Source organism: Hyperolius riggenbachi, chromosome 8, assembly GCF_040937935.1.
Source record: "Hyperolius riggenbachi isolate aHypRig1 chromosome 8, aHypRig1.pri, whole genome shotgun sequence".
Lineage (NCBI taxonomy): Eukaryota > Metazoa > Chordata > Amphibia > Anura > Hyperoliidae > Hyperolius > Hyperolius riggenbachi.
In genome coordinates this window covers 252,875,514-252,891,057 of record NC_090653.1, presented here as the reverse complement: position 1 = coordinate 252,891,057, position 15,544 = coordinate 252,875,514, and the positions used below count along the sequence as shown (strand labels likewise).

Genomic DNA, 15,544 nt, shown 5'->3' with positions numbered 1-15,544 from the left:
TGACCAGAGAGAACCTACACAAACACAGGGAGAAAATGCAAACTCCATGCAGATAGTATCCTAGTCCAAGGTCAGGGACCCTGGTGCTGAAAGGCAAGAATGCTATCCACTATATCCCCCTGCAGGACAGACAGGCAGATTAAGGGAATTTACTGTATAAGCCAAGAAGTATGCCTGCCAAGAAGCTACAATTCATAGCAGGAATGGGAAGAGGATTGCTATTACTATACTATTATTATGCTGGGATTTATAATCCCTTGGCAGCTGAAATGGTGGAAACTCCTGAAGAAGCCAGCACTAGACGTACCGTGGTGGTGGTGGAGACAGCAGGTGATGTGCCAGTACTGCCCGGTGACTTCCTCTCCCTGGGAGACGCCATCTTCTTCGGGGTCACCAATCACAACATCTACTTCCTCCGAGCTCTGCATAGAAAATTACATTGTAAAATGCATTCAGCAAACGGTAACCTACATACTTTTAATGGTTACATGTGGAGTCCTATCAGCACCTCTGACGACTGAGGCAACAGGAAAGACAAGCTACTAAAGAACAAAACAGCCTCACCAGGTGACTAATCTAAGTTCAGCCCTGGGGCATGCTGGGATTAGTTACTCCTGGCCAATGAAGCATAAGGTTCTGGATAACTTTTTACAGATGTGTTCAGTAGAGCATGCTGAATGTTTCCCCTGACTGGCTATGGTGTCTGACATGACTACCCATGCTTCTTCACTGACGCACCACATATGTATAGAAATGCAATTTTGATTGGCTAATGATTTACCAATTTTACCACCTTCATGTTATATATGAGCTTACTTACACATTCTGTTCGTAGTATTCACAATCTGGCCCTCAATCAAAATTGAATGTTTGTAGTGTGTACCAAGCTTTACCTCCCTGGCTGACAAATAAATCCGTCAGGGAGGCAGCGCAGCACTATTTTTAATTTTTTTACTTTTTTTAAATCATGAAGCTAGCCTAGCGCCAGCTACATGATAGCCGCTGAGCTGCGGCATCCCCCCGCCCCTGGCGTCAGGCCCATCAGGAAATGCCGTTCTAAACGGGATTTCCTTTAGGCCTTCCCCCGTCGCCATGGCGTCTGGCGCGATGACGTCACCGACGCCATTGACGTCAGAGGGAGCCCTGATCCACCCCTCAGCGCTGCCTGGCACTGATTGGCCAGGCAGCGCAAGGGGTCTCGGGCGGCTGGGGGGACCGTCTTTCGCCGCTCCACGCGGCGGATCGCCGCACTCCGGCAGCGATCAGGTAGCACACGCGGCTTGCAAAGTGCCGGCTGCGTGTGCTCCTTTTTATTTGAGCAAAATCGGCCCAGCAGGGCCTGAGCGGCACCCTTCGGCGGTAATGGACGAGCTGAGCTCGTCCAGACCGCTAAGGAGGTTAACCCTTTCTGGACCAGCACCCTCTGCCCCCTTAAAGACCAGAGGGTGCTGGTCCAGCAAACCGCCGATTCCCGATGAATCGCCGCAAGTTACCGTCGCTCCCGCCGTACACGCCGCTCTATCCCCGCCGCAGGCTGCTCTCTCTGCCGTCGCTATGACGGCAGAGCGCTGTGCGCCGGTCAGGAGCCGCTTTCATTGGCTCCTGACCCTGTCACTCCATGTAAGCCAATGGGAATGGCTTACATGAATGACAGGGCCAGGAGCCAATGAAAACGGCTCCTGCCCGGCTCACAGTGCTCTGCCGTCATAGAGGCGGCAGGGCATCACATTGCGGCGGGGGCAGAGCGGACCGAGTGACGCAGACGGGCTGGGGCGCGCGGTCAATGGGACGTAGAGTTTACGTCCTGTCAGGACCGCAGCGCCCCCTGCCCGCCGTAGATTTATACTCGCTCGGTCCGCAGGTGGTTAAAGGACAACTGAAGTGAGAAGAATATGGAGGAAGACATATTTATTTCCTTTTAAACAATACCAGTTGCCTGGCAGTCCTGCTGATCTATTTGGCTGCAGTAGTGTCTGAATAACACCAGAAACAAGCATGCAGCTAATCTTGTCAGATCTGACAATAATGACAGAAACACCTGATCTGCTGCATGCTTGTTCAGGGTCTATGGCTAAACATATTAGAGGCAGAGGATCAGCAGGACAGCCGGGCAATCTGCATTGTTTTAAAGGAAATAAATATGGCAGCCTCTATATCCCTCTTGCTTCAGTTGTCCTTTAAAGCATGGTACACACTTCCCATTATGATTGGCCAATCACTGACCAATTTTACCACCTCCTTGTAGTATCATTGAAAAATATGAGCAGATTGTGTAGGTAAACCATCATACTACATGGAGGTGGTAAAATTGGTCAGCGATTGGCCAAACATAACTGAAAGTGTGTACAAGGCTTAAAGAGTAACTGCAGTAAAAATAACAATGAAAAGAGTGCTTCATTTTTACAATAATGATGTATAAATGATTTAGTCAGTGTTCTATTTCTCAGATAATAGTCATCATAAATAATTTATACATACAGTAATAGCTGTGCTTAGTCCACAAACATGAAATAAACCAATCAAAATGAGTTACTTGTGCTGCTTCAATAAAGCAGACCCCGTATTTTTAAAGTCAAATATACACATCTAATTGTGACTGTATATATGATGTGTACACAGGAATCTCTTATATATACGAAATAACATCTATGCTGTAAGAATAAAGCCTGATGTGTAGCCGTGTCACTAATAGAGATGGTCAATGAGATGGAAATAATTCTGCGTTGATTCTGATTTATGCAAATGTATGCACTCTCTCTGCTCATGAAATCAAATAATTTGATATGTTGTTAAAGGATACCACAACTGACATGTGGCATAATGAGATAGACATGGGTATGTACAGTGCCTAGCACACAAATAACTATGCTGTGTTCCTTTTTTTCTTTCTCTGCCTGTCTGACTCAGTCCTGACTCAGACAGGAAGTGACTACAGTGTGACCTTCACTGATAAGAAATTCCAACTATAAAACACTTTCCTAGAAGAAAATGGCTTCTGAGAGCAAGAAAGAGATAAGAAAGGGGGAAATTCTTATCAGTGAGGGTCACACTGTAGTCACTTCCTGTCTGAGTCAGGACTGAGTCAGCCACTTACATACCTGTAATTTACCTCTTTCAGGCAGAGAAAGAAAAGAAGGAACACAGCATAGTTATTTGTGTGCTAGGCACTGTACATACCCATGTCTATCTCATTATGCCACATGTCAGTTGTGGTATCCTTTAAAATTTGGTTTGGTGACTACGAATTAAATGGTACCTGAGAAGGATGAAAACAAAAGTTTTACATACCTGGGGATTCTTCCAGCCCCCTCCAGACCAATCAGTCCCAGGAGCGTTCTGCACCTGCGCAACAGTGCTGCGCAGTAGTACGCTCCCGGCGGCGGAGTGTGTGCATGCGCACTACACCAGACTGGCTCAAGTACCTGGACTCATAGCAGAAGATCCAGGTGGCGGAGGAGGACAGCGAGGGACTGATTAGCCTGAAGGGGGCTGAAGGAAGCCCCAGGTATGTATAAAACTTTAATTTCATCTGTCTCAGGTTTACTTTGTTACACAGTAGTACTATACTCTACATATGCTCTCCCCACAGAGCTGCAGGGAATCCACTGAGAATGTTGTGCACATTGAACACAGAGGTGTTATCTATCACCCATAAACCTGGTTCAGATTGTACATGAAGAATGTGTAATAGAGGAAGAATCGCTGTATTCCCCTGCAGAGTACCTGCACATCATTCTTACATGTACCCACAGTTACATTGCCTAGGGCCTGATAGATGTTCAGATTGTGCATGAAGAATGTGTAATAGAGGAGAGGAAGAATCTCCTTATTCCCCTGCAGAGTACCTGCACATCACTCTTACATGTACCCACAGTTACATTGCCTAGGGCCTGATAGATGTTCTTTGTTCCGGTCTGTACCTTTTACAAGTACTCTTACCAAGGACTAGTCTTAGCCTATGACTAAAGGGAATAAATATGGCAGTCTCCATATCCTTCTCACTTCAGTTGTCTTTTAAAATTCCTAAGCGTTGGCAGTTAAGAGACGAATTTCATGTTACATACTTTCAATGAACAAGATTGTAATATGCAAATTAGAGGAGTCGGAGTCGAGGAGTCAGTGGAATCCTAAACTGAGGAGTCGGAGTCGGTGGATTTTTGTACCGACTCCACAGCCCTGCATTTATCACATGGTGACATTTTACCGGCGGCAGGAGATGTCAGTGGAATGAGATGCTGCTGTCGTTTTTGGCAGTTGGAAACAGCTGTTATTTACCACAATGCAACAAGGCTCCCACAGTGTGATGTCAGAACCATGGTCCTGACATCACACTGTGGGAGGGGTTTCACCACAATATCAGCCATACAGACTCCCCTGATGATCCGTTTTAGAAAAGGTAAAGATTTCTCGTGTGAAAAGGGGGTATCAGCTACTGATTGGAAAGTTCAATTCTTGGTTATGGTTTCCCGCGCTTGTGCACGCCACCGCCCGCTTGCCCGGAGATCAATGAATCGGAAAGCAGTTGCCGCTCATTGATCTAAGTCCCCGCAGCAATGATTGGCTCATTCTATGAGAAGCTGCGCGATCATTCTAAAAAAAAAATCCTCACTACACTGCCTGTAAGCGTACGTACTATGCATACAGAAGGCATTCACAAAAAATTACTGTGGCCATCTTGTGGCCAAAAAGTAAAACTACATTTTAAAGCATTCTTTTACTGTATATACAAAAACATATACTTACATTTTAAATTAACTCATTACCTCCAACACTACCCAATTGTTACCTTTTTTTAATTAAAACAAAAAAATGGAAAAAAAAACATAAATAGTAACCTTAGGGACTGAACTCTTTAAGTATGTATGTCAAGAGGGTATACTACTGTTTCTTTATAGATTATGGGATTGTACTCAGGGATGGACGCAAAACTGAAAAAATGCACCTTTATTTCCATAAAAAATATTGGCGCCAGACGTTGTGATAGGGACATAATTTAAAGAGAGACTGAAGCGGAAAAAAAATTGACATTTTTACCTTATAATTCTCTTCAGTGCTCTCATCAGAAGTAGATTGCCGCATCCCCACCGCAAAACGAGCGATTTAGACCCCCCAAATCCCGGGGGGGGGGGGGATGAGGCAATACGGCCGGCGCTTCCTGAAAGAGGCAGAGCTTTCAGCTCTGCCTCTACTGATGTCAATCGCAGCAGATTGCCACCTCTCCCCGCCCCTCTCAGTCTTCATTCATAGAGAGGGGCGGGGAGAGGCGGAGGTCCGCACGGCGATTGACGTCAGGAGAGGCAGAACTGAAGATGAAAGCTCTGCCTCTCAGTGCAGCAAAATCCACGACCAAGTTGGTCGTGGATCTTTGCCCGGGGATTTTGGGGGGGGGGGGGGGTCTAGACCCCTCGTTTTGCGGCGGGGATGCGGCGGTTTACTTTTGATGAGACTACTGAAGCGAATAACAAAGTAAAAATGGCACATTTTATTCGCTTCAGAGTCTTTTTAAACGGTGTAATAACACCGTACAATGGGCAAATAAATTAAGTAGATTTTAATTACGGTAGCATGCATTATTTAAAAACTATAATGGCCGAAATATGAAAAATAATGATTTTTTTCCAAATGTTTTCTTATTTTCCCATTAAAACACATTTAGAATAAAATAATTCTTGTCATAATGTCCCACCCTAATTGGTGGTGAAAAAAACAAGATATAGTTCATTTCATTGTGATAAGTAGTGATAAAGTTATAGGCGAATGAATGGAAGGAGCACTAAAGGTGAAAATTGCTCTGGTGCTCAAGGGGTAAAACCCCTCAGTTGTGAAGTGGTTAATGCCTGACTTATGAACAACCTGCCGATACAAACGGTCTGAAAATGTGAAATTTAATACACAGTCACATTCTTCTCCTTCAGTCGCTGTGTAGTCATATGTGAGGTGTGTCAGGTGGGTCTCTATCATGTAGAAAGGTGAACCTTCTTCCCACTGACAACTTCCTGGCAGAAGAAAGCAGGTTTTCCAGTCATTGCTGCAGAAAAACACCCCCACAACTGAATGCTACCACCTCTGTGCTTTACTGTTGACATGGTATTCTTCAAATTGTAACACTATTGGTACATTCCTCTAGAGTGTAAGCTCCAAGGGCAGGGCTCTCTAACCCTTTTGTGTCTTGGAATTCTCTACACATTTATTCATATTAATATTTTGTCACTGTAATTACCAATTCTGTATTTTGTACATTGATGTATACCACTGTCTATATTATTTTGTACTCCATGTTTGTTTCTTATTTTGTACAGTGCCACGGAATATGTTGGCGCTTTATAAATCAATAATACACTGTGGTCAAAAACTTACTGTTTATACTCGAATAGAAGTCTAGAAATTTGGGACTGATTCACTAAATAAAAGCTTATGGGTCGACTTATATATGAGTCATGAGCAACACAGGACACCGAGTAATGTCTGTACTATTACTGACATTCCAATTTGCAGCAATTTACCCTGTGGTAAGTGACACTTTCTTGATAAAGGAAATACCAAGAAAACACAGATCTGAAAGTCGTGACCATGCCAATTAACAAGGAAAGGGGCAGGGGGGAAACCGGGAAATACTGGGCTACAGGAAGGGGAGTGAATTATTGCTGCACTTGGGAACCTGGAGGAGTCATTGGTTGCACTTAAAGTGGATCCGAGATGAACTTTTATTCATTGCATAATTGTGTTCCTTACATATAGTTTATAGGGCATTCCTCTAGCCAAATAATTTTTTTTTTTGCTTTAAAGAAGAACTGTAACGACAAAACGACCCCTGGGGGGTACTCACCTCTGGTGGGGGAAGCCTCCGGATCCTAATGAGGCTTCCCACGCCGTCCTCCATCCGTCAGGGGTCTCGCTGCAGCCCTCCGTGCAGCGGTGACGTAATATTTACCTTCCTGGCTCCTGCGCAGGCGCCGTGGGACAGAGGACGGCGTGGGAAGCCCCATTAGGATCCGGAGGCTTCCCCCACCCGAGGAGAGTACCCCCCAGGGGATCTTTTTAATGTTACAGAGTCTCTTTAATACTCTAATTCCCTATAAACTAAACAAGCCTCGACCACAGCTTTTCCAAAACGCAAATGCACTCAGACCCATGTAGCAAGGGCTTATGGGAGCTCAGTCTGGGCAGGAGGAGGAGGTTACTAGCCAGAGATTTCAGAGGCAGAAGGGAGGGGGGAGTTAATTTTTCACAGGCTGAGGGGTGGAGATGCAGATTACCTGTGTAATGATGACAAACAGAACAAGGCCGCTTTCATTGTATCACAGGAATAAATCATCATAAACTGTTGAAGCTGTATGCAGCCAGGTTTGCTGTGTAAACTATCTAAACTTTAGATAAGATATACTGTATAGACAAGTTACTTGTTATAGTTCGTTTTTCATCTCGGGTCCACTTTAAGGGACAGGAGGGATTAATGGCTGCAATTATTAAAGGGACTCTGAGCACCTCTCATGGGCATGCCTTTAAGACTCCGACCAGTACTGCAAAGTACTTAAAGATGCATACCATTCTGTAGCTTGTGCTCTCCTCTTTCATGTGATGCCTGAATCGCCGTTCTACACCAAACAGTTTTCGCTCGATTTCAATTTAAATATCGCGGCTGCCATCTTGGCTATGTTATAACTTCCAGGTCACCCCTGTCTTCTCAGTTAGAGAAGTGCATCACTGAATGAAGCAGGAAGAGGAAGTGACACGCAGGGCCATTGCAAGAGGCTCCTCCAGGGGGGTCATAGCACGACTTTGTTGGAAGTCGTCTGGCTTAAAGGCATGCCCATGAGCAGTGCTGCTCTAATCCGATCCGGATAGTTGTGATCCGGATTTCATCCTGTTAAATTCAAGTCACCTGTGCGGGCTGGGCGGGGGGTTTAATCTTACCTATCATGACGTCTTCTTCGTCCGTCCCTCGGAGTATCCCACGATGCGGTCCAATCCGGCGTCACGTGACTATACACTTCCTCCTTCAACCCGGAAGGAGGAAGTGTTTTTAGTCACATGACACCGGATTGGAACGCATCGTAGGAGATGCCGAGGGACGGACGAAGAAGACGTCATGATAGGTAAGATTAAACCCCCCGCCCAGCCCGCACAGGTAACTTAAATTTAACAGGATGAAATCCGGATCACAACTATCCGCATTTCATCCGGATCAGATTTGAGCAGCACAACCCATTAGAGGTGCTCGGAGTCCCTTTAATGCAGTGAAGTCATTAACCCCTCCTGGTCCCCAAGTGCAGCCATTAACTTTGCTGGGTACACTTATACTTGAGTCAATAAAAAATTCCAGCTTAAGAGAGTAAAATATTGGAGTCGACTTATACACGGGGTCGACTTATATTCGAGGATATACGGTAGACCATAATAACTTTTTCTATTAAGCCTCAGAACCATCCTAGTGCATTCTGGCAAAGCTCAATCAAAAATATGTGCACCCTTTCCTAAGTAATGTCTTTTTTTTTCTTGCAATCCTCCAACAAGCCACATCTGTGGAGTACTATTTATACTGTTGTATATATGTATACATATATGTATATATGTTTACACCATAAATACAGTCAAGTTGCCACAGATCTTTTGGTGGCCTCTCTGATCAGTTTCTTTCTTGCTCTTCTATACTGTTCAGACAGTCTGATTTGGGAAGGGTCCTAATAGTACCAAACACTTCCCACTTCTTACCTATAGGCTTTATTGTGCTCCTAGGGGATTGATCTCCTGACAATGGCTTAACATTCATAGTTAGCAGTTTGCTTTCATTTGCACTACCAAGCATTGGAATGCAGATAGAGGAGTGACTAGAGGGTGAAAGGGCTATGGATAGGACTGGATGGAGATGGAGTGGCTAGAGAGGGTGGAAGGGCTACGGTTAAGACTGGATGGAAGTGGAGTGGATAGAGAGGGTGGAAGGGCTATGGTTAAGACTGGATGGAAGTGGAGTGGATAGAGAGGGTGGAAGGGCTACGGTTAAGACTGGATGGAAGTGGAGTGGATAGAGAGGGTGGAAGGGCTATGGTTAAGACTGGATGGAAGTGGAGTGGATAGAGAGGGTGGAAGGGCTACGGTTAAGACTGGATGGAAGTGGAGTGGATAGAGAGGGTGGAAGGGCTACGGTTAAGATTGGATGGAAGTGGAGTGGATAGAGAGGGTGGAAGGGCTACGGTTAAGACTGGATGGAAGTGGAGTGGCTAGAGAGGGTGGAAGGGCTATTGTTAAGACTGGATGGAAGTGGAGTGGATAGAGAGGGTGGAAGGGCTACGGTTAACAGGGCTGTGGAGTCGGAACAATTTTGGGTACCTGGAGTCGGTGGTTTCAATAAACTGAGCAGTCGGATGGTTTTTGAACCAAATCCATAGCCTTTGTAAAAATTAGACTAAGGAGTCAATGAGTCGGAGCAATTTTCGGTGCCTGGAGTCGGAGGTGTCATAAACTGAGGAGTTGGAGTCGCATGATTTTTGAACCGACTCCACAGCCCTGACGGTTAAGACTGGATGGAGGTGGAGTGGATAGAGATGGTGGAAGGGCTATGATTATAACAGGATAGAGGTGGAGTGGCTAGAGAGGGTGAAAGGGCTACGATTAGGAGTGGATAGAGGTGGAGTGGCTATGATTAGGACTGAATTGCGGTGGTGTAGCTAGAGAGGGTAGAAGGGCTATGGTTAGGACTGGATAGAGGTGGAGTGGCTAGAGAGGGTGGAAGGGCTACAGTTAGGACTGGATAGAGGTGGAGTGGCTACGGTTAGGACTGGATAGAGGTGGACTACGGTTAGGACTGGATAGGTGGAGTGGCTACGGTTAGGACTGGATAGGAGGTGGAGTGGCTACAGTTAGGACTGGATAGGAGGTGGAGTGGCTACAGTTAGGACTGGATAGAGGATGGAGCGGCTATATGAAAGTGGAGGATTGGATGGAGGAGCAATAGCTAGGGGTGTATTGACGTTCTATGCTTAGGGCTAGATGAAATTACATTGGTTTGATCAGCATGGATTTAGGCTAACTTCACGTTGTACCAGATCTGTTTTCCAATTAAACTGATCAGTTTCTTACAACTGCATTCGTTTCTTTATCCAGTTCTGCCCATTTCATTTTCGCCACTACCTGCTTGGTGCATGTCGCTTTCATGTTTATGTTCCTCCACTGCCGCTCAAGTCCTCTGCATGCTTGAAACGTCAGTATACCGATCCTAGAGTCCAATCAGAAGGATCAGGTGCCTCCTATTGGTTTGCAAAAGACCAATGGAAATTCTCCATAAGCACCAGGAAAGTTTTTGGCCCACAACTAAGTGAACTAACAAGTCCTCCTGGGGAGGGACAATTTTAATTAGTCTATTGTAAATCAATAGGAGTCGGATGGGGCTTGGATCGGTATACTGGCATTTCTTCCCTGCATGGACCTAAAGGAACAGTGGCAGCATCTACAAAGGACCCGAATGGGTGGCGCAGGTGAGTATTTTGCAATATGTACATGGCTAGCATCCTACTGAACACACTTGAAAAAGGCCTTGCGGGCGAAACATTGTTTTCCGCTACTATGGTGCTAATAAAGCCACAGCTATAATTGCAAAATCCAGGTCAAGACCCAGCTATTTTTTCATTATGCTTCACTGTTTTGCACCCTTGGTGGATCCGGGCGGAGCAGTGCTTTTCAACACTGCTAGATTTGGGCGCAACCGGCGCCTCCATAGACTACAATAGGAATCACTCCTATTGCAGCGCTCAGTGAGTAACGTCGGCTCTGTCAGAAGACGGAGCCGAGGTTGCTTACAAACACAATAATTCGGCCTCCAGCAATCGCTGGAAGCCGAATTATTTCATTTCCCCACTATTCACGTCGGCCTGGAGGGGGAATAGTAATTAAATCGGCCCGGACTTGGGCAGAAGCAGGATCAGCTATATACCGCTGTATCCTGCGCCCAAGTCTACCGGTGCCGATTTCAAATGCATTTGGATCCGGGTGTTCGCTGGTTGACTCCCTGGTACCTATCTGCATAAGGTAGAGCCTGGGGACTACTGCTTTTGTGTTTAGCATCCTACTTAAACCAGCCACCATCCATTTTCATAGGCCAGCACTGATTCTGTCCCCATACGCTTTGTCCAGCCAAATCGGAAAAATCACATAGTACCCAAACTTTCTTTCCTCTTTATCAGAACAGAACAAACATGCATCAAAAAGTTTTAAACAGCAACGTGTTGTTTTTTTTCATATACTGAACAAAGGTAAAAGCCTAACATTTCATAGACACTCAGCCCTGCTCCCCTGGCTCCAGAATGGACCTCTAGTGCCCCAAGATGTTGGGGTAACACTTGTTAGCTCTTCAGTAGTGTTGTAGTATCTGGGATTTATATCTAATATAGACAAATTAGGACAGAAGTCATTCCCCTCCAGCCTGAACTGGACACAGCTCTACCTCTGCAGTTTTCAATGCAAGGCAGCTGATGTGTAGTGTACCCATAGCAGAGGACAGGTCTGCGCCCCGCATGCCCAATTGCCCATAGTGCGGGGCTGACCTGCTGCAATATATAGCACTGTGGCGGGATATCTGGCTGTACGCGGCAGAGTACAGAGCTGCGCTACACACACCTCCAGCTCTCGCGCAGCACGCGTAACTCACTGTGTACACCGCACCGCACTATCCCATATCCCTCCGCCCCACAACACACCACTGACCGTCAATTCAAAGTCCTACGCCTCTCCCGGTGCGTGACGTCACTTCCAGAGCATGTGACCAGCCCCGCCTATCCCACTATAGCGCCTGACGTCAGCTGGCTAAAGTGAATCATGCCTTGTCCCTGTGCTGTACGTACGTTGCCCAGCACTGACTATGACAAATGACAGTGTATTAGCATCATTGCTATAATGCAGTGTATTTTACCCAGACAGCACTGCTTATTATTACAGAGTATTATTACCAAATCCTGATAGCCATTAAACTGACAGAGAGCTGTTAGCCATTAAACTGACAGAGCTGTCTACTGCAACCCAACTGACAGAGCTGTCTACTGCTATCCAACTGACAGATGGCTACTGCTATCCAACTGATATACAGGATCTTCTCAAAAAATTAGCATATTGTGATAAAGTTCATTATTTTCTGTAATGTACTGATAAACATTAGACTTTCATATATTTTAGATTCATTACACACAACTGAAGTAGTTCAAGCCTTTTATTGTTTTAATATTGATGATTTTGGCATACAACTCATGAAAACCCAAATTTCCTATCAAAAAATTAGCATATTTCATCCGACCAATAAAAGAAAAGTGTTTTGAAAACAAAAAAAAGTCAACCTTCAAATAATTATGTTCAGTTATGCACTCAATACTTGGTCGGGAATCCTTTTGCAGAAATGACTGCTTCAATGCGGCGTGGCATGGAGGCAATCAGCCTGTGGCACTGCTCAGGTGTTATGGAGGCCCAGGATGCTTCAATAGCGGCCTTAAAGGGAAGGTCCAAGCAAAATAAAAAAAATGAGTTTCACTTACCTGGGGCTTCTAGCAGCCCCATGCAGCCATCCTGTGCCCTCGTAGTCACTCACTGCTGCTGCAGTCCCCCGCTGAGAGCTTTCCGACCTCGGAGGTCGGCGGGCCGCATTGCGTACGTTTTTACGCATTCCCACTAGTGCAGGAACATTAACACATACATTTTTACGCATTACTGGTTCAATGCGTATAAAGTTACGCATTAAACCAGTAACGCGTAAAAATGTATGTGTTAATGTTCTTGCACTAGCGGGAACCCGCAATGGTTTACTGACCATGGTATTACTGTGCTCAATTGGCCTGCCAACTCTCCTGACCTGAATCCCATAGAGAATCTGGGAGATATTGTGAAGAGAAAGTTGAGAGACGCAAGACCCAACATTCTGGATGAGCTTAAGGACGCTATCGAAGCATCCTGGGCCTCCATAACACCTGAGCAGTGCCACAGGCTGATTGCCTCCATGCCACGCCGCACTGAAGCAGTCATTTCTGCAAAAGGATTCCCGACCAAGTATTGCAGGCATAACTGAACATAATTATTTGAAGGTTGACTTTTTTGTTTTAAAAACACTTTTCTTTTATTGGTCGGATGAAATATGCTAATTTTTTGAGATAGGAAATTTGGGTTTTCGTGAGCTGTATGCCAAAATCATCAATATTAAAACAATAAAAGGCTTGAACTACTTCAGTTGTGTGTATTTGAATCTAAACTATATGAAAGTCTAATGTTTATCAGTACATTACAGAAAATAATGAACTTTATCACAATATGCTAATTTTTTGAGAAGATCCTGTAGCTCTACTGCTATCCAACTGACAGCTTTCTACTGCTATCCAACGAACAGAGAGCGGTCTACTGCTATCCAACTGACAGCTGTCTACTGCTATCCAACTGACAGAGAGCTGTCTACTGCTGTCCAACTGACATAGCTGTCTGCTATCCAATTGACAAAGAGCTGCCTACTACTATCCAACTGACATAGCTGTCTACCATTCAACTAACAGAGAGCGGTCTACTACTATCCTATGAGAGAGCTGTCTTGTACCATCCAACAGACTGAGCGGTCTACAGCTATGCAACTGACAGCTGTCTACTGCTATCCAACTGACAGAGAGATGTTTACTGCTACCCAACTGACAGATATCTACTGCTATCCAACTGACAGAGAACGGTCTACTGTTAACCCAACTGACAAAGAGCCGTCTACTGCTATCCAACTGACATAGCCGTCTGCCATCCAATTGACAAAGAGCTGCGTACTGCTATCCAACTAATAGCTGTCTACCATTCAACTAACAGCTCTCTACTACTATCCAACTGACAGAGACCTGTCTACTACTATCCAACTGACAGAGACCTGTCTACTACTATCCAACTGACAGAGCTGTCTACTGCTATCTAACTGACAGAGCTGTCTACTGCTATCCAACAGACAGAGAGCTTTTTACTGCTATCCAGCTAACAGAGAGCGGTCTGCTACTATCCAACTGACAGAGCTGTCTACTGCTATCCAACTGACAGCTGTCTACTGCTATCCAATTGACAGAGAGCGGTCTACTGTTATCCAACTGACAGCTGTCTACGTCTATCCAACTGACAGAAAGCTGTCTACTACTATCCAACTGACATAGCTGTCTACCATTCAACTAACAGAGAGCGATCTACTACTATCCTGCTGACAGAGAGATGTCTTCTGTCATCCAACTGACACAGAGATGTTTACTACCATCCAGCTGACAGAGAGCTGTCTACTGCTATCCAACTGACATGAGCTGTCTACTACTATCCAACTGACAAAGCTGTCTACTGCTACCCAACTGACAGAGAGCTGTCTACTACTATCCAACTGACAGAGAGTGGTCTGCTACTATCCAACTGACAGAGAGCTGTCTACTGCAATCCAACTGACAGCTGTCTGCTACTATCCAACTGACAGAGTGCGGTCTACTGCTATCCAACTGACAGAGAGCTGTCTACTGCTATCTAACTGACAAAGCTGTCTACTGCCATTCAACTGACAGAGCTGTCTACTGCCATCCAACTGACAGAAAGCTTATGCTATCCAACTGACAGAGTTGTCTACTGCTATCCAACTGACAGAGAGCTGTCTACTACTATCCAACTGACAGAGAGCTGTCTACTACTATCCAACTGACAACTGTCTACAACTATCCAACTGACAGAGAGAGGTCTATTACTATCCAACTGACAGAGAGCTTTTTACTGCTATCCAACTGACAGAAAGCGGTCTACTACTATCTGACAGAGTGTGGTCCACTGCTATCCAACTGACAGAGCTGTCTACTGCTATCTAACTGACAGCTGTCTTCTACCATTTAACTGACAGAGAGCTATCTACTGCCATCCAACTGACAGTAAGCTGTCTACTGCTATCCAACTGACAGAGAGCTGTCTACTACTATCCAACTGACAGAGAGCTTTTTACAGCTATCCAACTGCCAGAAAGCGGTCTACTACTATCCAACTGACAGAGAGCTGTCTACTACCTGCCAACTGAGCTGTCTGCTTCCCAGAAGTAACTGAAATGTAAAAGTATTTTAAGTGTACTTGAGATGGGGAAATTCCATGTTAGTTACTTGGGTCTTCTTCTATCCTCCGTAGCCGTACAGGTCCCGTAGTTTCCTCCCGTACCGCTTAGTTGGTAAAGTACAAAGAAAAAAAATCTAAGTTCCTGAACCTTCTACGTCCGAATAACAAAGTTTATTTAAGCACCAAACAACCCAAAAAAACATCTAAAATGAATAAAAAACAGAGAGTCCCTCTATGACCACAAATGCAGTTTCACAAAAATAATAATTTACAATATTGTAGTACATCAAATATGCAGTGGGCAGAGCCTATCAATATGGTTTTTCGGGGGGGGGGGGGGGGGGGGGGTTATGTGCGTGGTCACGCACATGATGTCACCGCACGTGTCTTCACTACAGACACTCAAGTGCGGCAACACCCCTTACAGTGTTAGTATTAACAGACCAATGGGGAGCCTTGGAGAGCTGTTTGAAGATGCTCC

General features: G+C 45.2%; 1 protein-coding gene across 6 annotated transcripts in view; it reads right to left on the bottom strand.

The window, feature by feature from the left end:
* HDAC6 (histone deacetylase 6) overlaps positions 1-12,018 on the bottom strand; it is a 90,565-nt gene extending 78,547 nt beyond the window's left edge. For 3 of the 6 annotated variants that reach the window (XM_068248631.1, XM_068248635.1, XM_068248636.1), the window contains exons 1-2: positions 11,698-11,744; positions 308-422 (exon numbers count right to left, since the gene is read on the bottom strand). In XM_068248631.1, the coding sequence (XP_068104732.1) occupies positions 308-379 (72 nt within the window). In that variant the 5' untranslated portion in view covers positions 380-422; positions 11,698-11,744. The other 3 variants (XM_068248633.1, XM_068248632.1, XM_068248634.1) reach the window with 3 other exon arrangements.
* Between the last annotated feature and the right edge of the window lie 3,526 nt (positions 12,019-15,544).